Below are 27,328 nucleotides of genomic sequence, written 5' to 3'. Positions count from 1 at the left end.
GACCAGTAGAATCGCAAATTGCTGTAACACACATGTCGGTTTGTGAATCACCATAGTAGAACTTCACAAATCCCATTAGGTTGTCATGGAGTAGTTGGTTATAAATATCAATAGCAGGTAAACGCTGCACAACAGACCTATGAGACGGAGGGCAGGAGCCATCGTTCAACTAGCAAGAAACTAGTGTCTTCATAATGAAATACTAAGTCTCACCATTCCTTCTGGTGAGAATAAGTTGGTGCATACCAAATCACAGGAAAGCTGTTTGAAAAAGATGACATGGCAAACCTGAGCACTACCACCAGTATAAAGACGTGTTATTTCTATGTTGTGGTTCGTGAACCATGCTTCACTAAACTGAGATGTTGACCTGTAATCATATGAAAAGAGGTTATATACTGTATATATATATATATATATATTGAAATCAAACAGGCATAGAGTGCGGCTCAAACCCTCCACCTTCTGGCCTGAAGCACAGCACGCCATTGAATGTGCCACAAAAGCACGCTCTAGTGGCAGAGTTGATATCCGCGCTTATAAACCAGAGTCGCTACAATATCATAAAATCACTCTCCATTTCAGTATGAGTACACTACACAAAAACTATTCCTCTCTTCACCACTGCCCTGTGGTTCAGTAGCTGTAATCATGGTGAAATGGATATGACCGCCTGTGGGGTTTTTCCACTGACCAAAATAGCTGTTTATGGCAATAAGAAGGGTTGTATTCCCAGAGGCAACACAAACCCAGACTGCATCCCTCTCATTGTCTTATTGTTAGGTTGCGACACAGAGAGCAAACAGTGCCAGGCCCCCGTACATACCCCTCTGATTCCCATAGCTATTATTTATATCTGAAAAAACATGGTTACATACAGTGTGGAGAGGGAGAGAGAGATTGAAGCAGTGGTTGAAGCAGAAAATGAAAACGTACGTGATTCTTCTGAAGATGTGCTCAATGCTAGCAGTCAGTGTCTGTGTTATACTCCCAGCATTGTGGAGGGCTGTATTGATTCTCTCCAATATTTCTGTCATGGGGTAGCTACCGTACCCTAGGAACTTGTGTTGTTTGTCTGTGTGTACAATGATTGACTAAATAAAAGACATTAATGACAAATGTCAAGCCTAAGAATATTAAAGAAAGAAAGCTAATACCCATCTTCTAGCACATCTGATAAATACATGTATGTTTGAATGGGAATGGGGGAATCTTTCGCATGGTTTCAAGTTTTGTTAGTCGTATGAACAGGACAGACATAATATACACTGTCCAACTAAATGCTTACTTGCAGGTTCCTTCTTGACAATGCCACAACAATAAGAAATAAGAAAAGATAAGAATACGAACATAAAGTAAATAGCTCAGTAGACTAGAATAGACATTTTAGAGTAAGTATAATACCAGAAGGTAATGCTGTTTCCGTGTAAAATCTCTTTGTTTGCTGTTCCAGTACAGATGTAGGGTCTTAATGTGAGCCACCTTGCCACAGTAGGAAAATAATCCTGCAGCTACAGGACATGTGCATTATTATAATTAATGGCCATTTTTGTATGGGTTGATACATTTTTCATAAGGGAAAACCAAGTGTGAAATATACATTTTAATTGCAAATTCCAAATGTCAGAAGCCTTTTTAAACCTCAAATACACTACAGGTTTTAAATATCCTGCAAAGTTCTCCTGCAACAGGGTGATCAAATGCAAATATGTTAAGACGCACCAGAAAATAGGAGCCACAATCACAAACAAATCTTAATCTGCAGCATTGTTGTTTGGTTGTGAGCAACAATATGGAATTGAACAAGAAGATGATCACCAGAGGAAGCCCATTTGGAGGACAAAGCCACACAGTATATTCTGATATTTAACATTGGAATACTGTACCAAAGGGGCTACTGATCCCATGTGTAACCTCGGTGTACTGTATGTACTGCACAGTGTGTGAAATGGGTGAGGCAAAGTGTTTTTCACGTAAATACATCAGTCGGCTATGGTTTGTTTGGCTCTCATTTAGTCAAGGAAATAGCTTCACATGGGAGCATGGGAGTCAGGGATAGAGTAAAGGGCTCAGACCAATTCTAAATCAAACAAACAAAGAGAATTAATGAGGAATGTGTTATTATCACTCCATCCAGTGTTTGTGTGAGTGAACGAAAGGGAGAGAGAGGGAGAGAGGGAGAGAGAGAGGTGTCTGCGTGGGTGAAAGGACACAATTATTGAGTTAGATTGGAACAGAAAAAGAAGGGGTCAAGTATGAGAAAAGCATTCAGACACTGAAGGCTACCAAAGAACTCATCTCCCCACACATTCCACTCAGTAACTGATAGAACTTCTGCCGCCAATAGAAAAACAACCAATGAACGTCTGAATGCAGAATGCTGCGAAAAAAAGCCGCTGTACAAATGTTTGTCTATGAAAGATATACTGTATTTTACAAGGGATACAATTGTATCTTCTACACACTGCTAAATGTTCTGGTATTATTCTTCACGTACAATTCTGAACACTTTTTTTTTTTATAAAACGTTTCCAACATGTGACCATATCAAGATTAAAACCACCTGCTCCTTCTAAATCCAAATTGGAGCTTTGGATGGTGACTAAAGAAAGCCCAAACCAAACAGTACACATCAATGGGCGGAGCAGAGCACATGAATAATGCAGAAGAGAGGAAGAGAGATTCAAATTTAACGGTGAGCGACGAGAAGTCCAAGAAATTGTTCTCAGCAGTGGGCATCCACATTCCACTCCCTGCCTGCCAAGTATGTGAGCAAATAACACACGGCCTGCTTTAAAAACTTAGAATAGACCGCGAATGGATACAATCAAATCCCAAAAACACATAGCTATGGGAGATGCAATTTCCTTATTTTATGGTCCTACTATTCACCCAAAATAGTTATTTTATGCTCCTAAAGGCTCAGTAAGACACTGGGAGATGAGTGGCGTTTCTTTGAACATCAAGGCTGATCTGATTATATAAGAATGCTGGCCAACACCAACAGCTGCTGTAATTGTGAAATCAACTAATTGAATATCTCAAATATGTAATTTGCTCAAATCTGGAGCTGCAGTGGAGAGAAATCAGTAGTTTATGGGGGATAAGACATTTACATTTACATTTAAGTCATTTAGCAGACGCTCTTATCCAGAGCGACTTACAAGTTGGTGCATTCACCTTATGATATCCAGTGGAACAACCACTTTACAATAGTGCATCTAACTCTTTTAAGGGGGGGGGGGGGGGGTTAGAAGGATTACTTTATCCTATCCTAGGTATTCCTTAAAGAGGTGGGGTTTCAGGTGTTTCCGGAAGGTGGTGATTGACTCCGCTGACCTGCCGTCGTGGGGGAGTTTGTTCCACCATTGGGGTGCCAGAGCAGCGAACAGTTTTGACTGGGCTGAGCGGGAGCTGTACTTCCTCAGAGGTAGGGAGGCGAGCAGGCCAGAGGTGGATGAACGCAGTGCCCTTGTTTGGGTTTAGGGCCTGATCAGAGCCTGATAAGACCGCCACATGCATAGTCATTATGGGGGTAAACCACTATAGACCGAGGTACTTCTTGTTGGAGACAAAGCACAGAGAGAGAATCTGGCCACACATTTTAATTCACGGGCAATAAAGATAAAACACCAGGTAAAAAACATAAGTGTTATTTTAGATTCTGAGGTGCGGCCGTTTCTCTCTCAGGCTGATACAGAGAGACTCATCCATGCTTTTATTACAAGCAGGCTTGACTACTATAATGGTCTCCTGTCTGGTCTGCTACCCAAGAAAGCCATTGGTCAACTGCAAAACATACAGAATGCTGCAGCACGGGTACTGACCAAGACCAGACGAAGAGCACACATTACATCAGGTTTAAGGTCTCTGCACTGGCTGCCTGTGAGTTTTAGAATTCATTTTAAGATTATTCAATTGGTTTTTAAATCAATCCACGACTGTGTACCCCAATACATGTTAGACATGATTTTAAGTAATGTACCCAGTAGGTCCCTCAGGTCCTCTGGCACTGGCCTTTTAACTATCCCAAAGCCTAGGACCAAGAGGCATGGGGAGGCGGCCTTTAGTTATTATGCTCCCAGCCTCTGGAATAGCCTGCCAGAGAACCTGAGAGGGGCTGAAACTGTGGAATTATTTAAAAGAAATCTTAAAACATATATTTTGAGCTTTACTTTTCCTTAGGGTGCTTTAAAGTTTGTGTCATTTATCTTATGTTTGTTGTATAGTAAATATTTCAGCTTTTATTTTCATTGTCTATTTGTTTTTTCCTGTAAAGCATATTGCGTTGCATTCCATGTCTGAAATGTGCTGTATAAATAAAGCTTGATTTGATACTGTGTTTAATGTGAAGTGCATTGATTTTTTCCTCCATGTATTGTATCTATTCTTGTGCAATTTTCCTTAAATGCTTGTATACCGTGACATCAATTTCATTTATATACTTAACAGTCACCCCAATCCATGGCAAACTAGCATGCTTTACACAGAAGTAATTGCCTTATTGTTATGTTGCAACACAATCCATTGTAAAGCTCCACCACCTTACTCTAGCTTTAAATATTTACAGTAGCCTACCACCTGATTTAGCCTACTAATTGACTTCCCCACCTTCAGGTGTAGGCTGTGGGCGTTGTGCCTGCTCTGACAAAGGGTACAATGGTTTGCATTCAATAATGATCCAGTAAAGAGAAATCGTGGACCATGGCAACGGAGCTATTGTAGACAATTGTCTCTCTAAGTTGTCACCAGCCATCTTTTACCGTAAAGCCCAGTCGTTGTATAGTGAGCATAATGCAAATGACTATTTCAAATCAAATCGAATTTAATTCGTCACGTGCGTTGTAAACAACAGGTGTAGACTAGCAATGAAATGCTTACTTACGGGCCTTTCATGACAAATATTGTCCACCTGCCAAAATGTGCCCCCCCCCCCCCCCGTGTCACAATGGGATTCGAGAAGCTATTAGCGTCCGTTGCTAGGGCCATTGCTAGAACATGCCAAATTCTGCCCGGGCTACATAATGAAAGAAAAAAAAGAAAAATCGATAGCATTTGCTGCTATGCCAGTTATGTTCTGAGGCATTCGGAGAGAGAAGTGTGTGCAATCAAAAGACAGGGGAAAATGCGATCTTTGTTACAGGTTAATTACGCTATTTCCGACATGTTTTAAGTTAAATCTCACCAATTATTGGTGGATGAAGAGTAAAACATGATCCATGCATGGTCATTGATGTTTACTTCCAAAACTTGATTTAGCAATGCAGAGAGAAAAAATAATAATAATAGAAAAATAATAACACGAGGAATAAATACACAATGAGTAAAGATAACTTGGCTATATGCACGAGGCACCAGTACCGAGTCGATGTGCAGGGGTACGAGGTTATTGAGGTAGATATAGTATATACATATATGTAGTGGTAAAGTGACTTAGGCAACATGATAGATAATTAACAGTAGCAGCAGCATATGTGATGAGTCAAAAGAGTTAGTACAAAATATTTTAGGGCCTCCCTGCTTCAAATTTACAGGGATGCTATAATGTTTTACAGTAAGGAAAATAGTGATGTGAAATATATTACAGATTCTCTGCTGTAAAGCAAAATTACAGTATTAAGCTGGTAACTGGTGCCAGGATCTAAATATAAGAATTTTTAAAATTTGTACCTATAATACATTTATTAAAATTGGTAACAACATTAACAACAAATTAAACAACATAATTGAAAATAGAAGTAACAAAAGTTAACCCATATGTATCCAAATAAGAGCATCATTACAACAATAATTAAAAAACTATTATGTGCCTGTGTGTGTGTGGGGTGTGGGGGAGAGAGAGAGTTAATATTGGGATCGGGTAAGGGGGTTCAAAGGTGGGCCTGCAAAACGATGACGTATGTCATGCAGCTGAGAGGTAAGTGAACCAAACCACTCAGGGTTGTGACAGCTGAGGACAGTGTTGTTGCCGTTCATGCTCTCCCCATCGAGTAGACTGTACCACGATGACATCTTGATAGCTACCAACATTAGTTATTTATTGTGTAGGCTGCTATCCTACTTGAAATATAATCCTGGGAGAGAAAAAAATTGGCAATTTTACTAGCTACCACCAGCCACACTGAGGTACAGCTGCCCTGTGGCAAGCACCCTATAGGTCGGCTCGATACAACACCGGTGCACTGGTCATTCGCGAGTAGTTTAACAGTGTAACAGTATAAAATGCAGCCTGTCAATACGAAAAATATGAGTAATATCTTTTGAACTGCTAGAAACAAGCCATTTTCTCTGTAGTAATGGTGAAAACATAATGGTTACGAATTTGCTCTCAGTTCATTCTCTATGACACTGAGAGGCTGCTGTTCAGCGAAGCCTATTAGCCACGACAATTATTATCTGAGTGATTGTTTTTCTAATTTGAACACCAAGATATTTACGACTGAAATGGCTTGTGTCAACTTGAGCTAGCTAACAGGCTAACTAGCTAGCAACCGTTAGCAAGCTAGCTAGCTGGCTAGGTTAAGAAAGCATACAGTAATTCAACATTGGCTAGCAATAAAGATACTTATAAACAAGTCAAGGTATCTACCCAACAGCTGCTGAAAATATTATTCAACTTCACAGCCGCTTCAAGAAGATATTTACTCAAATATATCTGAGCTTCATGTGTCTCACCCGACAGCATGAGGTTGGCATCTGAAACGGATCATTCAAATCTACGAAACAAATAATTTGTATCTACAGTAGGCATAAGCTATGACTGTAAAGAAAAAACAGTATGTCAGAGTAATTTTTACAGGATGCTTCCAATTACAGTTACTAACAGTATTTTTCAGCATTTTACCCATAATGCAGTGTTATCTACAACATTAATGCTGTAAAACACACGTACGGTATTTTACTGTCTAATATACAGTGTTGTACTATTGAGATTACAGAAAAGTCAGTGTACTGCACTACTATCACAGACTCATACAGCTGAAAAGCAAATTACAGCTGTTGAAGATACTTCAATTAAATTCACTAATCGTTGCCATTAATTAATAAGGAAATTGCAAGACACCTCGAAACACGTTTGCTAGTGATTTCATTTTCCCACGCCAAAAGCCCAGGAAGTAAAAGCTTAACAGAGCCTAAACCTCCCAGTGCCACTCTGCCTCTACTCTGTCTCTACCCGTCTGTTTCTCTCAATCTACTCTCTTTCTCTCCGTCTTTTCTTCTCCCTCTCTTCCTCTTTTTCCCTGTCTCCCACCCACACCCATGCCTATCCTGTTGCTTGCTAATGAGCCATGAGATTGACAGCTGGATTACTTGGCTGGTTTGTAATCCTTTAATTTCTCCATTTAAGATAATCACCCTGTGGATGGAGCAGTGCCTCCTCTTCCCCCCCCCACCCCCCACACACACACCCCAGGCTGTAGTATAATAGTTACTTAACACTACAGATAAACACCATGACAGGAAAACAAACATACATATTCCACATTTTGCTAGTTTACAGCCTTATTCTAAAATTGATTAAATTGTTTTTTCCCCTCATCAAACTACACACAGCACAAATAATGACAAAGTAAAAACAGGTTTAGACATTTTTGCAAATATATTACAAATAAAAAACATAAATATCAGACCCTTTAGTCAGTACTTTGTTGAAGCATCTTTCAGGTCTCTCTGGAGATGTTCGATCGGGTTCAAGTCCGGGCTCCGGCTAGGCCACTCAAGGACATTCAGAGACTTGTCCCGAAGCCACTCCTCCTGCGTTGTCTTGGCTGTGTGCTTATGGTCCTGAGTGCTCTGGAGCAGGTTTTTATCAAGGATCTCTCTGTACTTTGTTCCGTTCATCTTTCCCTCGATCCTGACTAGTCTCCCAGTCCCTGCCGCTGAAAAACATCCTCACAGCATGATGCTAACACCACCATGCTTCACCGTAGGGATGGTGCCAGGTTTCCTCCAGATGTGACGCTTGTCATTCAGGCCAAATAGTTCCATCTTGGTTTCACCAGACCATAGAATCTTGTTTCTCATGGTCTGAGTCATTTAGGTGCCTTTTGCAAAATCAAAGCGAGCTGTCATGTGCCTTACTGAGAAGTGGCTTCCGTCTGGCGACTCTACCATAAAGACCTGATTGTTGGAGTGCTGCAGAGATGGTTGTCTTTCTGGAAGATTCTCCCATCCTCACAGAGGAACTCTAGAACTCTGTCAGAGTGAGCATGGGTTTCTTGGTCATCTCCCTGACAAGGCCCTTCTCCCCCGATTGGTCAGTTTGGCTGGACGGCCAACTCTAGGAAGAGTCTTGGTGGTTCCACACTTCTTCCATTTAAGAATGATGGAGGCCAGTGTGTTCTTGGGGACCTCCAATGCTGCAGAATTTATTTGGTACCCTTCCCCAGATCTGTGCTTTGACACAATCCTGTCTCGGGGCTCTACCGACAATTCCTTCGACCTCATGGCTTGGTTTTTGCTCTGACATACACTGTCAACTGTGGGACCTTATATAGACAGGTGTGTACCTTTCCAAATCATGTCCAATCAATTGAATTTACCGCAGGTGGACTCCAATCAAGTTGTAGAAACATCTCAAGGATGATCAATGGAAACAGGATGCACCTGAACTCAATTTCGAGTCTGAATACTTATGTAAATAAGGTATTTCAGTTTAAAAAATATATATAAATGAGAAAAATTCTAAAAACATGTTTTTGCTTTGTCATCATGGGGTATTGTGTGTAGATTATTGAGACTTTTTTTATATCAATTTTAGAATAAGGCTGTAAAGTAACAAAATGTGGAAAAAGTAAAGGGGTCTGAATACTTTCCGAATGCACTGTACATTCTACATAGCAAACACACAGAGACATAACATTAAAACACAAACACACTCCGTAAAAGTCATATACCAACACACCCACAACACAGAACACAGTCTGCTTGCTAGGATGTGGGAAAACAAAATTAAAGAGGTAAGAGCATAGGAACATAAATACTGTACCATGACTAGAGATACAGAAGAACATGGTTGAATGAGACACCAAAAGACAGTGATTTCTGTGGCTAGGACCTTAGTGATGTTCGACTTTAAAGCACAAACGGAAGTGAAACCTTTTAATTACAAAGATAGAAACCCTGTGGTTACAGAAATGGATGCAGCCTACAGTACACAGGGGCCCTAAAGATAGATGTGTATAGCTGCGGCTCGGAGGAATATATGAGTTGGGCGCAGCATGGCGTAAATCACTTTGATTGTACCATGTTTTTCAGCTCGTCCAGTGATGGTGACTGAGGATAGGAACACTGGGGAACATGGGTCTAAAGTGGCAGCACAAGGTCAATTCGCTTCACCATAACGTATCAATAAAGTAAGACGCCATCTAAAGTCCCTGGCTCAGGAGAGAGGAAGGAGGGGGAGAGAAAGATACGGAGGGAAGAGTGAGGAGGAGTGAAATGGTCCCAATCCATAAGCTCCTTAATGTAACAGCATCATTCAGACTAACTGCCTCAGATTATGATTATTCATGGTGAATAATGACTAGGATGATGGCCTGTAGTAAATGGATGGGCTGACTGACATTTATTTAGGAGGGGATATATTTCGCCCATTACTCATCGAACAGATATAGCTCTCCAGGAACCGCATTTGACATAAATGTACAGATACTGCCATATTGTAGCATCATACGTAGTACTAATATACACAAACAGCATGCACTATGCATCTCTAGCAACACAGTGAGTGAATCAAACCGATGCACATTGGAACATTCTGATGGATGTAGAGAAAGGACGAAGACGGAAAAGCTCTGACAAAACCTTTCATAAAAGAGCCATGTAGTCCATGGTATTTGTGTTTCGAGGATAAACAATTTCGGTTGGGCAAAGGAAAGCAACATTTGCTCATTCATTTTATTATAGACATGCTCGGGAACTTTGGCGACTACTAAGTCTTTTTTAAACCTCCCGCTTTGAGCGGTGTAGTTCATACAAGCATAATCTATGAGCAGAATTACTGTCTTACCTCAATTAGCCACAAAATCCCTGGTTTGAAAGCAACTATTTTCTGAAAGCTGTGCTGCACCATCTTCCCTACATTTTCCCCTATGTGGGCCAGCCCCCTGGCAAATTGAGTTCAACCAATGACTGACAGCTAGCAAGATGCACATGATGCACCCACAGTGGAGCGAGAGAGAGAGCAATGATGTGGTGCACATATCTGCACGTGACATAGTATGCAATTTTCAGGGATCACTTTTAGCTTGTGAAGTATACAAAAGTACAGGAGAATCACTACGTTTATTTGGCAGGGACAATATACAAGAAAACAAGTCTCAGAATATGAGAAGTGACGTGGTGCACCAGAATTAGCTGACAGCTAATTTACATCTGCAGTTCCCGGGCAGGTAAACGTATAAACATGAAAACATTATGTACAAACAGACATTTTAAAAACAGAGATCAGGACACACAGACACATTTCAACACAGAAAATGAACACATTTCACATTAGTGTTGCACGGTATACCAAAACTTCAGTACTTTTTTGATACTAGAACATGAAAAAACGTTTCTTTACTAGCATTGCTGCTGACACAGCGCAAACCACTTTGAGAAGCAAGTGAGATGAGAGAAAATGCTGACAGCATGGCTTCTTCAAACGAAAACATCATACCTCCACACCCGCAGCTTGTTGCCAAAACTGGCTGCAGAAGCAAACTATGGGAATACTTTGACTATAGAGAAGATGAGGGCCAGCCCACCAAAACAACTAAGCAAAAGGTGTTACAAAGCAATGTAAGTGAGGTTTACGACATAAAACGACATTAACTATTTTAACCATAACATTTGCATTGTTGTCATTATTGTACTAGCAAATAAATTAATTATTTTTGCGTGACAGTGAAATGAACATATATTCAGCATGACATTTATGTGAGCATTATAATATTATTAGAACCCAAAAGTAATGCAAAATGCACTCATTACAGGACAACAATATGTAGAATACTTCACATTTGTCTAGGCTTGCTAGCAGTAGCCAGCCAGCAGCTCTGGGCAGAGTATTGCACCCTGGGAAGTGAAATGCACTCTGGGAATCGTAGTACGCTGTGTAAAATCCATTGTATTTCTATGGTGTGTATACTATTGCAATATAGAAACTTCAAAAATGAGCTTCAAATTGTTTTTTGTCGTTTTGGTACTAAACTATTAATTTAATAGATTACATGATTTAGCTGTAATGAATAATGAATCATATGTCTAATGAATGTCATTTGACCAAATATTATGGCCATAACCTTGATATGTATCAAATTACATTTTAAAACAGTTTACTGTAGATGTAATTGTACAATTATTTTGTCTGCTCTGAGTCTCAGACAATTTATTATCACTATGGTTAAGTGATAATGCCCTCGAAGCCGGTGTTTGGAGGATATATTGGCATGGGTGTTGTTAGGCCCGAGCCAAAGTCGAGGGCCGGCAAACCTTGCCAATATATCCTCCAAACACCGGCTTCGAGGGCATTATCACTTTATACAACGGGTTACCAACATATTAAAATAATGATTTACATATTTTCATTAAAAACTTTATTTTGATTCATTTATTCATACTATAGCCCCGACACAAATCTAGGATTGCTACCCGAAGAAGGCTGGTCGTTCGTTCTACTGGTTCGGTTGCCAGAGATGCAACCCAGTCGTTCAGTGTTTTTGTTCTGTATCTATGGACGCGACCCAGTCGTTTGCATAAGCTGTTTTCTAATGACATGTATTTGGATACATTATTTCAATGATTTCACCTGGCATAGAAAATGTGCTCTCTCGTCAGGACACTGTTGTTCAGAGGAGCCAACAACACAGCTAACAATCACTTCAAACTGAAGCTGGAAAGACTTCAAACTAGCTGCACTTCGTCTTGTTTTACCTGTTTTCTATTGATAGTTCTTTGTATATATATATCAATAAAAATGATGCTGATTCATGATTTCGACTAGCTGAGAAAAGCTGCCTACCTGTCTGTCTCATAGTGACTCCCGACATGTTCCTTACTATGGGACAGCTGGAGATCTAATTTGAATATTGAAACAATGTTGCAAATATCGCAGATACAGACCGCAAGGTTTATACAAATCTCCGCTGTTCAAAATGAAATGTTAGTGTAAAAGAAATGTGAGATAATGTCTAGATGCTTTTTATAGTGGAGATGAAGTGCATACATTTCCTGGCTGGGCTGATGGGACTGTGGATTGCACAGTCATATGGAACAGAGTAAACGGGCACTTTAACATCATATATTTAGCTGGTGGTAACTTCTGGAATAGACAGCGGCTGGAATGCGGTTTTAACCAATCAGCATTCAGGATTAGACCCATCCGTTGTATAATTTTTCATAAGGAACACTTGAAGGTATTATTCTGTTATTTATTCTGTTTTATTTTAGCAAGAAATTGAATATAGAATTTGTTATTTTATTTGTTCTACCAGTTATCAACATATTGTTCAATGTGACTTTAGCTAATACATTGTTGTTGTCGTTTTTTTTGCAGTGGCATCGTTTCGGTGTCGAGTATCGGTTTGGAATTGAGTATTATTGAGTATTATGATACTAAACCTGGTATCGGTATCAAAGTAAAAAATCTGGTATCGTGACAATAGTATTAGAAACAACATTGCTGTGGGACCTGATTTGAAAAGCATCTACTCAAAAAAGAATTGCACATAGCCCAGGTATAGCAACAAAGCCCACTACTTTCTCTTCCTCCCTCGACCTCCTCCTCCTCCTGTTTTCTTGAGGAGGGGAGGGAATGGAGCCACTCTGGGCTGAATCACATCCCTCGTCCCCCAGGCTGAGACAGACCTCCAGAACTAATCCACTCCACTCAGTCCACACAGTAATTAAAGCACTACCAGAGGGCTTCTAACCATGGAGGCTGCAGCTGAGAGAGATCAGGGTTAACACACTGACACAATCACACAGGTAGGTGGGAGGTATACAAGAAGACAAGGATGCAGATTTCATATTTCATCTCAAAGCTTGAGAGGATACTCAAGCCATGCAAAGAAGTATCATTGAAAGACCACTATTATAAAAAGGTGAAAGTGAGGGTAAGACATAATCCAAATGGTTTTCCAAGAGGTATCTCAAGCACACTACTAAGCTATTTGGAATTGTTTTAAGAAGGTCATACCAATGATCATTTAGCTTTTAGATTATTTTTTTTTAAACATCAAAAAATGTATTTGATGAAAAATAAATATTGGCCTTACTGCTATTAGCCCATACAACCTCATTGAATAACAGATTCACTACATGGAACAACAGATAGTCCCCCCTCAAAAAATCTAAAAGGAAGTTTGCTCTGAAGTGTCTGTTCTATATCTGAAAGATATAAGTAAGATCAGGAAACATTTTTATTTTACATGTATTTAACCCTTTATTTTCGGCACTAAACAGTGTTCACATTTACTTCCATAAATATTTTCAACTAGTTCTGGGGGACCTTCAGACGAGTCTTTTCCTAGAGCAAAACAACCAACATATATGTGTCCGCGAGACTCTCATCTTTCCATAGAGGGGTCATAATAGTTTGTAGGCCAAACTGTTCGGACGCTACAGACGATTTTGTGAGAAGACCGATTTTCGGGATGTCACATGGTCTGACAAACACCCCCCTAGCTCTGTCACCTTTCATCACTGATGCAGAAGTGTGCCATAGATGTATGCGGTTGAGATGCACCCAATGCAAAAAATCTGACATCTCTAGCTTAAACTGACAGATATTTATGGGGATTTTTGTATTATGCTAATTCGATTTCTGCGAGGGTGCGGATATCGACCTTAGGGTGCTTAATGGAACAACTGGTGGCTACAACCATCAAACTAGTAGTAATAGTTTAAATGATAATAAATAAATACAACTGTGGAGCACATTAATGTTATAAACTTGTTGTGCTATTTATCGTTATCAGATCAATTCAGGTAATTCATCGCAATATGGATTTTGTCCATCATCGCCCAGCTCTACTATTAATAATTAAAATCATAATCTGCTTAATAACCCAACAAATGTTATGACATGAAAACATATCTGTAGCAAAGATCCAAACAAATAAGATAACAAGTGAATGAATAGTCTAAAGTCAGCTGAACCTCACTTGAACACAGAAGCCCGATTTGTATTCAGACGCATGTATATCCTGGGGCTTAGGGGAGGGAGAAAACCTTGGTAATGAACTGGTTGATGCAGGGTTACACCAGACAATTACAAAGTGAAACTGAGGCTTCCTACAGAGAAAAATCACCTATTTCTGAAACACAACAAAAGATAGCATCCTCATCAGGGTCTCGAATCATTAGAGAGCACGAAGATGTAAAGCACTAAAGCATATTGATTAAGAGAGGGTGACTGATTAAGAGAAGATCTTGATTAACGATGCAAATTGCATTCATAGAACACAAATGTCTCTCTTTGGAAGAGATCAGGGGTTACATGGGGATTATGTAGCTGGTGGAACTATGATTGAAATTGGTTGCTTTCCGTAGCCATTTTTTTTACTGAAATTCTCAATATGCGGCATCCCACACTAAAACAGTGAACTTCTACCAACTCTGTCCCCGCAAATTAATCTCCTGGCCAGGACTATTTTGAGAAAAACATATTATATGCCCTTTCTCTCTCGCTCCTTTACCTTTCTGTTAGTGCTTTGACTGGTTGGCTGCCGCTGGCTTTAGAATATCCAATCTCAGGTCTGATAATATCATGATTACCCCATTCTGAAGGTCAGACTTTTGGACACCTTTTGCTCATCTCTTAATTTTTCAATGCATTTAGGTCTATTGCATAACCTTCCCCGGCCGACTACTGAGGCACAGGGCTTGGAAATGGATTGCAGCAAGAGTCCAGGATAGAACAATGCAACATGTTTCTTTGTCTCTCTTCAGCTAAGGCTGAGCTAGCTATATGAATGGAGGGCAGTTGGGTCGGAACATATCCTTAACTCTATTAACATACTCTTAACTCTAAAACACAGACAATAGAGGCCGCTATACTACCTATTGGACTGAACCATTGACACATGGTTTGTTATCTAGACTGTAAACTCTCCTTCCAGACTCACATTAAGCATCTCCAATCCAAAATTAAATCTAGAATCGGCATCCTATTTCGCAACAAAGCCTCCTTCACTCATGCTGCCAAACATACCCTCGTAAAACTGACTATCCTACCGATCCTTGACTTCGACGATGTCATTTACAAAATAGCCCAACACTCTACTCAACAAGTTGGATGTAGTCTATCACAGTGCCATCTGTTTTGTCACTAAAGCCCCATATACTACCCACCACTGTGACCTGTATGCTCTCGTTGGCTGGCCCTCGCTACATATCCGTCGCCAAACCCACTGGCTCTAGGTCATCTATAAGTCTTTGCTTGGTAAAGCTCCGCCTTATCTCAGCTCACTGGTCACCATAGCAACACCCACCCGTAGCACGCACTCCACCAGGTATATTTCACTGGTCATCCCCAAAGCCAACACCTACTTTGGCCGCCTTTCCTTCAAGTTCTGCTGCCAATGACTGGAACGAATTGCAAAAGTCACTGAAGCTGGAGACTTATATCTCCCTCACTAACTATAAGCATCAGCTGTCAGAGCAGCTTACCAATCACTGCACCTGTACACAGCCCATCCAACTACCTTATCCCCATATTGTTATTTTTTATGCTCATTTGCACCCCAGTATCTCTACATGCACATCAGCATCTGCACATCTATCACTCCAGTGTTAATGCTTAATTGTAATTATTCCACCACTATGGCCTATTTATTGCCTTACCTCCCTAATCTTACTACATTTGCTCACACTGTATATAGATTTTTCTATTGTGTTATTGACTGTACGTTTGTCTATCCCGTGTGTAACTCTGTGTTGTTGTTCGTGTCGCACTGCTTTGCTTTATCTTGGCCAGGTCGCAGTTGTAAATGAGAACTTGTTCTCGACTGGCCTACCTGCTTAAATAAAAGGTGAAATAAATCAAATGAAAATAAAATCTACTGAGCAAAAGGTCAAAGCGCAAAGATCCTGAACCCCACAAGTCACTGTAACAGTCACTGACAACCATTATTTCTGCTAACAGTTTGCTATCCTTCCAACAGCACTTTACAGTACGTCACCCACTATAGAGGGGACGACCAACAATAAATGGAAAACATTGTATTGTACCATATATGTACCTTGGGTGGCTAGGTTGAATGGGCTAGCAGTGGATGTCATGTTGTAGGTGGTTTGAGGGATATAGGGCCATACCTTGTGTTGTGTGTGAAGGGAAGAGGAGATAAAGAGAAATGATGTGGCTCATCCACACTACCTGTATTCTATCAGCACACCACAGACTCTGTGTCCTGTGTGGAGAGAAGAAAGGCTCTCGAGGACAAGAGAGACGGAGTGAGTCTGAGGGAAAATGGCATCCTGCTTATCAAAACGCCTGAAATCGTAATCCCTTTCCCTGGGTTTGGACATACTTATGAAAGCAGAGCTGCCTGACTTGGAGAGAAGCATGACGAGGTGTCTGAGGTTCTGCAGAGCAGAGCACACACCAGACAGGCTGTTTAATCCAAGATCCCACTGAGCAAAAACTGGTCGAATCAACGTTGTTTCCATGTCATTTAAACAAACAAGAAATCTATGTGATGACGTGCCCAGTGGGATATTACTATAATTGTCAGATATTTTCAAATGTCATTTCGGGTTACATGTCATTCCACACAAGCGACTTCTAAAGTTGTGGGTTAACAGTCAGTAAAGTGCTGATAGTTGAAGGCATCTGGTTAAGTTATATGAAACACATCTTGCCTAGCTCCCAGTCAGATAAAATCATAAGAATCTGTGAAACACTGATATTATCTAGCGACATCGAACAAAGTATAAAATGCAGGAGGAGAAGCCAAACCACCTGTTTATCAACAGCCGGACCGCAAAGAGAATGATTCACATATTGAAAGAATATGAGGGGAGTGAAAAGGTAACTCAAGTAAGCAACAAAAGGAGAGATCAAATCCCATGTTTCTCATAGTAAGGCAGAGGGTTCAGATTCCTTGAAAATACAAAAAATACATGTGAAACAAAGTTTGGACATCAAAACAAGTCCATTCTGTTTGAAAGTGGATGGAAGTATGTGCTGCGGTTCACAAAGCACACGCTTCAATTAAAGATGCATTTGTCCACAGAACTGATACTACACTAGTGTTGCTGTCACCTTGAAGACCACGTTTTCATTGTATTATGTCCCTCCTGAACCGCCATGCAGTATACTTTTATTAGCTGCCTTGACTCCATTCCTTTAGAGAGAGAATCAAAAGCATCCCAAAACAACATTGCTATTCATATTAAATTGCCATTGTACCTTTGCTTGACACATTAAGCCATAGAGCCATAACAGAAAACACAAATATGCACTCTACAAAACCCACCGTGCCCTGCTCACCCCTGCCGTGGTGGATGGTGAAGAGCGAGGGGTGAAACTCATCACGGATGTCTTTTTGAATATGTACCGACAGCGACTTTAAAAGCCACTATCCTGAAGAAACTGCAGTTCAAATCTATTTATTTTGTGGTCTGCCCCTGCTCCTGCCCACGTTCCTAGGTGTCTGTTCCAGGTCTTAGGCCGACGTGATGGTTTACACTGCGATGCACAATCACCAGAATATCCCTTTTCATGGCCTTTCTGGCCACAGCAGGAATCTACATGGAATGAGCGCTATGCCTCTTTAGGCTCACTGCCATAATCTCTCCAACTCCTCCTCTACAGAGACAATCAGCTACATAGCATGTGTTATTTCACTCTGTTCAACTTTAGGGCAGCCAATAGATTTGTGATGATAAACAAAGGTATTTTGTGTTACCATAAACCAATATAAGCCTGTTTAACATATAGGGAAATGGAAGCATGGCCAGCTGAGACTGGATAATAGCAGCTAGAAGAGTGCTGTACTCACAAATTGACCACAACTAAGCCCAAAAGGCTTGTATTTGAAAATAACATCACTTCATACCTTGATTACATTTAGACACGGTGACATATCTCTATTTGTATTTGTGGGAATACTTGGGAACAGATTTCCTAAATATATATATTTTTTTGCTGAATTCCTGGTGATTTTATGGACTTTTTTGACCAAACACTAAAATCCTTACAAAAACTGTCCCTCTGTTGCCGATCCCTGCATTAAGGCCACAGACGTGAAAAAGGCCCTGAGGTGGGAGGCTAAGAAGAAACAATTTGCATTTGTGCCATTAGGCAATGGTCTAAGATCTACCCACACACCCTCCAAATAGTCAATATGACAAATACTGTCTAACAGCTTTTCCTTCCCACCACCTTAAAGACTGGATGAATGGTGTGGGATTAGAACATGGAAATGGCTGAGGTTCACTGTCCAGCTAACAGCATAGAACCCATTGTCAGGTTGCACCTGGCTGGTTGCTAAAACAGTATTCTGTGACGCTGGGTCTATTACTCAGTGTCTTCCTCTCACAGGATGCAGTGGCTATAGAACTTAAAATTGTCCAGCAACCTTACCACTGTAGCACCTCAGCCCCTCCCTCTTCTCTGCCTCACCATTAAAGTATTAGATGATGGTTCTGGGTTACACATACAGTATTGTTAGTATTAAAGTCATCTTCCTTTTCTCCATGTTGCATTGTGTTGTGGAGAAAACAAACCCTCAGTCAGGCCAGATGCAGCACATTCATCATAGCAAGAGGACTTAGCAAGCTCCTCTAGACAATATTCCTCAGAGTGGCCAGTAGGACAGCACGACTCAAAGATTGATCTTCACAGAGCAAACTGAGTGAGAGGGTACAGAGAGAATATTGTATCGAAGCAATGGATGCTGTACAGTAAAGACCAAACCCAAATGATCTAGCACAAGTGGTGCATGATTTCTGCTGAAACTTGAAGGTGCAGGCAGCAGTGTTTCTCTCTCAGAAACACACACACATACATACATACACACACAGGCCCACTATGTCGTACAACCTGTCCAAATGCATCAGATTCTGTCAACATTGTTTTTGGCGAGGGTCACTGAGGACACCTCAGCCAATTTCCAGGTCCCTTCAACCCTAAGCCTCCAGGCAAAGTAGCTCCCTATTGACTTAATGTGTCCTTCTAAATAACCTCCGCAATAATTAAATTGCTTTCGTTTAAAGCTGGTGACATGTCCCAACAACCATTAAAACAAGAGCTCCATTTCATCCTAGCAAATAACCTAAACTTTGCCTGCAGAAAAGATACGTGTCTGGGGAGTGTCGGGCTCATCTGTCTCTGGTGTTAAACCACTGAGAAGAGTCATAGGGGCTAACATGCTGACTAGACCGCTCTGAACCAACTATATTAATTTGGGGACAGGTCCAAAAGCATTAAACATTTATGGCAATTTAGCTAGCTAGCTTGCTGTTGCTAGCTAATTTCGTGGAATTTAAACATTGGGTTGGTATTTTACCTGAAATGCACAAGGTCCTCTACTCCGACAATTAATCCACAGATAAAAGGGTACTTCTTTCGATGAGGTTTAACGGCAGTTGGAATCCAATATATGTTGCATTACCGCCACCTACTAGACTTGAAAAAACAAATAAACAAATACCCTACCATCTAACACTACACTCACAATTTTTAATTACACCACCCTGCTCCACTATTTAAATCTATTTAGTCCTACCTCAGGTCAACAATCTGAAAGGATGGGACATCACCACTTAAGACACCCTGTAACTCTTCTGATGTCAAGTCTCGCACACCCAAATAACTCTCTGCAGCTGCCACCACAACCTCAATTTTCTGCGACTTTGGTTCCATCCCTGCAGTAGTTAAAGTGACCCAAAAGGCAAGGGTCCACTTTTTCCAAAAACTTCACTCCTACTGTAACGAGCTCATCTTTATCCTGACCCTCGGTGCAAGCCTCGGGCTCCGAGAACTTCACCACACCCACCACCTCCAATACTTCGACCTGATTCACTTCCATTTCTCCTCACTCTGATTATACTTTCTACCATTCTTCTTTGACAACTTCTTATTTTTTCCACCATTTTTAACCAACTCAAGCTCACCGTCTTCCTCCCTCTCTCTCTTACACCTGCTCTGGCTCTCTTTTTCCCTCCATTCCTCCTCCATATTCCAAGTATACATCTCCTTATGATAATGCTGCACTTCTCTTGCTTTCTCAAGGGACGCCATTTAACCGGCTGTCACAATCTCCGTACAATCAGCACGAACCCCTCGGGATGTAGCGCTCAACAGTGCATCCCACTTATAAAGCAGCTGCATCGTCTTGATGTTATACTTTATCAAAAGCTACCGCGACGCTTTCCATTTCCATACCATGTAAAGCTAGCTACTGCGCAGGTCACGGCCAGATAAAAGGGTAAACTGAGTTTGTTTCGAGTAATGTAATCTCTCCTCCTACAGGCTTCTTCTTCTTCTTCTTTGGACTTTATATGGCGGTTGGCAACCAACTTTAAGGTGCATTACCACCACCAACTGGACTGGAGTGTGGACTTCAGTTCATCTTTCAATCACCCACGTGGGTATATGCTCCTAAAAACCAATGAGGAGATGGGAGAGGCGGGACTTGCAGCACGTCAAGTGTCACAAATAGAACCAAGTTCTATTTTAGCGCCTGGCTGCGCAGACGCTTGTTGACGCACACGAGCAGTGTGGGTGCAACGATTGAATAATAAGTATGTGTACACCAACGCAAGTGGTGTGGTCAGCATGTAAGGTCAGTTTTAGGAGTTAAAACCCTGCCCTCATCCCTAAGTCCTGCTGAGTTCCCAAAGTTCTTAATGTACTACACCTAACCAGGATGTTTTCATTTAATCAATATCAAATTTACAATTCTAAGATGAATACGCAATACAAGCAACTAGAATGGTCAATTAACAAGAATGAGAAAAGAATCTGCCAGTGAGGTTTGTTTTTGCAATATTAGAAGTGACTTCAAGACAAAAAGATGAGCCATTCTGAAAAAATTCTGCATAATTTCATGTTTTTGGAGAGGGACCTCACAATAGATGTGATGAGCTGAAAATAAACGGAGCACATGAAAGGAGAATTATATTTCCTCAGAAAAATAAAGAGAATAAATGGAAAAATGTATTACATTGAATACAGGGAATACAATAAAAGCTGTGAGTTTCCAGCAGTAAACACACACAGCAGGAGATAGATGGGTGATTTAAATGAGCCTGCTTTGGTAAGTCTGATGCTTAAGTGATCATTTAGGAAAGGATAAATTCAATGTTTTCAATGTGAACACTCTTTTCTGTTTGCTTGGAAATTCTGTTCATGTGATAAGAATGAATAGATTTGTATATTGCAAACCTCTTATCAAATCAGAAACAGTTATCTTTAGGGCCAGGACGATACCAGTATCGTGATATTTTTTCCATGACAAAAATGAAAACACGAAGCAAACTCTTTGGTCCTTTAAAAACCTGCTGTATGTTAAATATGGTGTGCTATATCTTGGAAAATAAAAAGATGTGACTTTGGATGACAAAATAATGATTTCTGTTTGCAACATTACAGCTGTTTTAAACGTTAAATCTGCTTTATGATTTGTTTATGATTTATGATTTTCCTTGACACAATACTAACAAGTATTACGATGCTGGTATAGACCCGGCCCTAGTTATCATGCAGACTCAAACCACATAGTGTACATTCCAACCAACTTTAGCTGCATCAACACATGTATGCTTGTTCTGCATGTTTCACCAGAGCTGCATGTTATACCACAGTGTACCTTCTTACGTCATGATGGAATGCTGCATATACCCCCCCCCCCACCCCCCACACACTCTATCACTCTCTGGTTGGGATCTACTGTAGCTATGGAGAAGAGGGGGACAAACAGTCAATACATGAGATCCAGCGCCACCACAACCACAGTGCTTACCTTTGAGAATGCTCTGGCCTCGCAGTAGATCTCTAGAGACAAACACTGTGTAGAAGCTCTCGGAAAAGCCTGGTCTGCATGGGGGTTTAGGTGGTTGGTCTGCCTTGGTCGCCTAGGGAGAAAACAAGACAGTCTATAAGCATTGGAGAATTGACTTGTGGCCAGAGGGTCGCAGGCTGATCTTGCAGGTGTTGAGACTGATATTGAACCTTCGGACAGATTAACGACTGGTAGGGTTGGGCGGTATACTGTATATACCGTATCCCTGGGTATTTCAAGATTTTCCAATCGTGTCAATACAATTTTTTTTAATACATTTGAATATTTGTACTTCTTAAATAAATACCTGCAGTCAACTTGTGCATTAGGTAATAGATAAAGCAGATCACGTTCATCATCTAGGCCAGCGATGACGCCTCTCATTGAGTAACTCAAATTGAAGGCCGGCCGGGGTACTGCACACTGCCAATAGCAACTAAATTATCCTTAACTTCTTCTTTGAGCGATTTTAAAATAATCGGTTCAAGGACATACATCTGGTGTATTAGGAACAATTATCGTCACCATGATTGTCTTTGAAACATTTTCTTATTTACACGAATATTGACATTTTTCCATTCACTATAATTTGAGATGCCTGCAGTACCGCGGGCAGCCTTGAACTTCGAGGCTTCAATCGTTCTCCCCTGGCTTCATGAGATGAGTCACCTCTGCAGCGCAATTTATGTGAGGTGATCAAGTAGTGAAATTCACTACTAATGTTTGCCAGCTATATATTTTATAACAATTAAGTTAACTATCTAAGATGTGCCCAAAAAATTATCTCCAGCTGGGTTTTGATAACTTGCCAAAGTTAGGTAAGTGGCTAACGTTAGCTTGCTAGATCAAGCTTCTGGGTAACAGCAGCAGAATCCCTCCTGGATTAAGATACCTGATGTCTAATATTTGTTTTCTGCGTTCTGCAAACTGCATTTTGAGGATAGTTGCATAACTTTGAGCTGGGTTGTCTGTTTTAGAAATAAATGTTTGAATGTGCGTGTTAGCATTTACCTAGCATCCGCTATGGAGATTCCTTAGTACTTGTTAGAATTGTGTAAGCATTCTGGTAAGTGACGTTTAAAAAAAAAAAAAAAAAACTTGTGACCCTTGTGTGCAGTGTCGGTAATACAGTATATCCCGGGATGGCATAGGCACAGTATGTAGGTATATACATCTGGATACCGCCCAACTGGTGTTGCTGATTTGCTTCAGTCCATAGCTTGCTGTTTAAATGCCAACATTTGCAAGTGAATCATCAATACCAGATACACCAGCGGGTTCATTGGACACCTTTTTTTAAATGTTGTCCATTGTAAGCTACCTTAAACCTTAATGGATTTATGGGGAAGGGGGAAAGGGAGAAGGAGGAGAGAGGGGAAGAGTAGGCCTAATCCATGTGTGTATATGATGATGATGATGATGATGATGATGGGCAACAGAAATATGCATATTAGATCATAGACCTACTGAGGTCATGTGCATAGTCTCAATGCAGTAAGCGTATAGTAAAAAGAGAGACAACCTATACAAAATGTCTAACTTATTGTTACAATTATCAGGATTGTGTCTGCAGTTTTCTACTCTTTCTTATCCGTCTTCACTCTCTACTTTGCTGCAGCAAAGGTGCTATCCAGGGGACAAATTTATATCTTTCAGGCATGAGTAGAATAAAAAAAAAATCTAACTGGCCGTCATTTCAGATAAGTTTTAAAATGTAAATGCAATCAAATTATAAGAATAGTGAATTTGATATTATATCGAGAGATAGGCTATAATATGCTATAACGAGCAATGGGCTAGTGCTGATCTAATCAAAAGAAATATGACAGTCCATATTGTAAACGGCAATGAAGTTCGTAGCCTCGTATAGCCTATATAATTTATGAAACCAAAGGCTTCGGCATCCTCTGCAATTGACATATAACACACTAGTAGACTACTGCAGTTCATTCAGTAGACTAAAGTCACCTAAATGAGTAAAAAAGGCGCTCAAAATTAATAGCCGATTGGTTTATTCAGGCACCTGTCATTCAATACGGATGTAGCTTTTCGTGACCAAACCCGAAATGACTGCTGCCTACAAAATAATTTTGAAGAATCGTTTGAAAGTATCATGACATTATACGTAATTTAAACGCATTATGTTCCCTATTGCGCAAAATTCTACTGCAAGGAAAAGTCGCTCATCGCCACAATTCAGCACCACATGCACTGCGCTGCAAAGCTCGTGTATGCCAAACGGGCACAGCAGTGCAGTAGACTACTTCTAACGTATTTCGAAAATAAATAAATATATCTTACCCAAGATGTGTCCACAAGTAAGGTGCACGTCAGTATAAGAACGGAGCCTAAATTCATCTTTGCCAGAGCGCTGTAAAATCAAGGGACAGAGATTGGCCCGACTCGCCTTCTTCGAATAAATTGTATAATTCCCGGAGCTCTCTTCTTGGATGCAGTTCTGAGCGCAATAAGAAGCTCTGTGAGAAATTGTCCCGACTTGTCTAGAGCAAAACTGCCGCTGAGGAGAGCGATGCCGATGCTGCTTCTGTTCGAAGGAGCCGCTCGCTTATTGGTTGGAAACGTCACTACAACCCATCCTACCCGAACAGAATGCACCGTAGTCTAATGTGACTGTAAAACAGGTATCAACTAGATTCAGCCGCGGGCCGATTTTTTTCTTGATTGGTGGAACATAATTACAAATAATTTGTGGACTGCAAATTGACTGCAAGAAGCCCCAACATATATAATATTTGACTAAAACATAAACATTTCAAACCTTCATTACATTTGCTTAAATGATTTGTATATGATCACGTGGTTCTCTACTACGCATGGGAATACATTTTTTTGCTCAGAAAACATTTGGCGGGGGTGCAAATAAAACCATGCCCACAGGCTGACAGTTGGGGAACACTACATTTTATCCTCTGATGTATTATAACTTGTACATGTGTACAAGGAAGACACGTCAACGAGAAATAGGCCTACCGTGTAATAAAGAATAAAGTAGCCCATAAGACTATGTATTAATTATTTGCTTTATGGAGTAATATTCTTGCTTGAAACTTCTTGGTTTGAGTGAATCCATCAACCCTTATTCTTATGTGTCCATTACCACGTGGGAGTCTATTTCACACCACAGTTACCTGCTCTTCTCTTGATATAAGGTGAAATAGAGTGAGACCCGCATTTATAAACTATTTTGTCATGACATTGTACATGTTTTACACCTAGACCAAACCACTGCAGTTGGCTATAGAATTGAACATTGAAAGAATAATAATCGTATTGTCATAGTCTCAAAACAACAGTATGGGTCAGCATGAAGACAAAGCTTAGACTACCATTTTACCTTTTTGCAAGTTCTGAAATGTTTGGTTAGAATGGGCCAGCATATGAATAATAGGCTACTGGAATTTTCCAAATCAAATCCAATTTTATTTATTACATGTGCAGAATACGCTGTTTGGGGTTTTAGGCTGGATTTCTGTACAGCACTTTGTGGCATCAGCTGATGTAAGAAGGGCCATATAAATACATTTGGTGTAGACTCTGGTGTAGACTTTACAGTGAAACGCTTGCTTACAAACCTTTCCCAACGATGCAGAGTTTAAAAATAATACGAAATGTCATAGTAACTAATGCACAAGGAATAAAATAAAATGCACAAGAATGGAGCTATATACAGGGAGAACTAATACCAGATCAATGTGCAGAGAGGTATGAGGTACGTGAGGTAGATATGTACATGAATGCAGGGTAAAGTGACTAGGCATCCAGATATATAATAAGAGTAAAATAAAGAACAGAGTACCAGCAGCAAATGATGAGTGTGCGTGTGTGCCTGGATGTTTGTGTTGTGTAGGTATTCGTGTGTGTAGCGTGTATGTGTGTGCGTATGTACAGTGCATTCGGAAAGTATTCAGGTGTGGCATATGAAGTAGCTGATTAAACAGCATGATCATTACACAGGTGCACCTTGTGCTGGGAACAATAAAAGGCCTCTCTAAAATATGCCGTTTTGTGACACAATACAATACAATACAATGTCCACCAGAGCTGTTGCCAGAGAATTTAATGTTACTTTCTCTACCATAAGCCGCCTCCAATGTCGTTTTTGAGAATTTGGCAGTAGGTCCAACCGACCTCACAACCGCAGACCACGTGTTACCATGTCAGCCCAGGACCTCCACATCTAGCTTCTTCACCTGCGGGATTTTCTGAGACCAGCCACCCGGACAGCTGATGAAACTGTGGGTTTGCACATCCGAATAATTTCTGCACAAACTGTCAGAAACCGTCTCAGGGAAGTTCATCTGCGTGCTCATTGTCTCACCAGGGTCTTGACCTGACTGTAGTTCGGAGTCAAAACCAACTTCAGTGGGCAAATGTTCACCTTCGTTGGCCACTGGCACGATGGAGAGGTGTGCTCTTCACGGATGAATCACGGTTTCAACAGTACCGGGCAGATGGCTGACAGAGTGTATAGCGTCGTGTGGGCGAGCGGTTTGCTGATGTCAACGTTGTGAACAGAGTGCCCCATGGTGGCGGTGAGGATATGATATGGGCAGGCATAAGCTACGTACAACAAATGCAATTGCATTTTATCGATGGCAATTCGATACAGACTGGTTTTCTGATCCACGCCCCTACCTTTTTTGTGACCAACAAATCTAATCATTCCATAGATTAGGGCCTAATGAATTTATTTCACTTGACTGATTTCCTTATATGAACTGTAACACAGTAAAGTCTTTGAAATTGTTGCATGTTGCCTTTATATTTTTGTTCAATGTAGTGTTTGAATGTGTGAGGGATTTGTGTGGGAGTGAGTGTGTGCTGTATTATGGTGTGTATATAAAGTCTAGTGAGTGTGCGTAGAGTCAGTGCAGATAGTTTGGGTACCATTAATTGACTATTTAGCAGTGTTGGCTATTTAGCAATCTTATGGCTTGGGGTAGAAGCTGTCTTGGAGTCTGTTGGTCCGTGAGCCAATGCTCCGATACCGTTTGCCGGACGGCAGCAGAGTGAACAGTCTATGGTTTGGGTGGCTGGAGTCTTTGGCATTTTTTCAAGCCTTCCTCTGACACCACCTGATATAGAGTTTCTGGATGGCAGGGAGCTCGGCCCCAGTGCAGTGGTGGTGCGTGGGTAAAATCACTGGGGAAGCCAAGCCAAGAAAAAAAAGCCATATGACAACCTATGTGTCGTGATAATTGCATTGTTTGCTTTATAACCTGTTAGTTCATATGTCCGGTGGAGTCCACAAAGCATATTGCATGTAACAAACAGTTACATGACCAACAGCATGGTCAGTTAATGTTTCCGAC

General features: G+C 40.7%; 1 protein-coding gene across 3 annotated transcripts in view; it reads right to left on the bottom strand.

The window, feature by feature from the left end:
* LOC139535600 (cadherin-4-like) overlaps positions 1 to 24,597 on the bottom strand; it is a 250,078-nt gene extending 225,481 nt beyond the window's left edge. For all 3 annotated transcript variants that reach the window (XM_071335181.1, XM_071335182.1, XM_071335183.1), the window contains exons 1-2: positions 24,297 to 24,597; positions 21,957 to 22,068 (exon numbers count right to left, since the gene is read on the bottom strand). In XM_071335181.1, the coding sequence (XP_071191282.1) occupies positions 21,957 to 22,068; positions 24,297 to 24,353 (169 nt within the window). In that variant the 5' untranslated portion in view covers positions 24,354 to 24,597. The remainder of the gene's footprint in view (positions 1 to 21,956; positions 22,069 to 24,296) is intronic.
* Between the last annotated feature and the right edge of the window lie 2,731 nt (positions 24,598 to 27,328).

Source organism: Salvelinus alpinus, chromosome 12 (assembly GCF_045679555.1).
Source record: "Salvelinus alpinus chromosome 12, SLU_Salpinus.1, whole genome shotgun sequence".
Taxonomy (NCBI): Eukaryota; Metazoa; Chordata; class Actinopteri; order Salmoniformes; family Salmonidae; genus Salvelinus; species Salvelinus alpinus.
The sequence above is the reverse complement of the archived record's forward strand: the minus strand, read 5'-3'. Positions and strand labels throughout refer to the sequence as shown.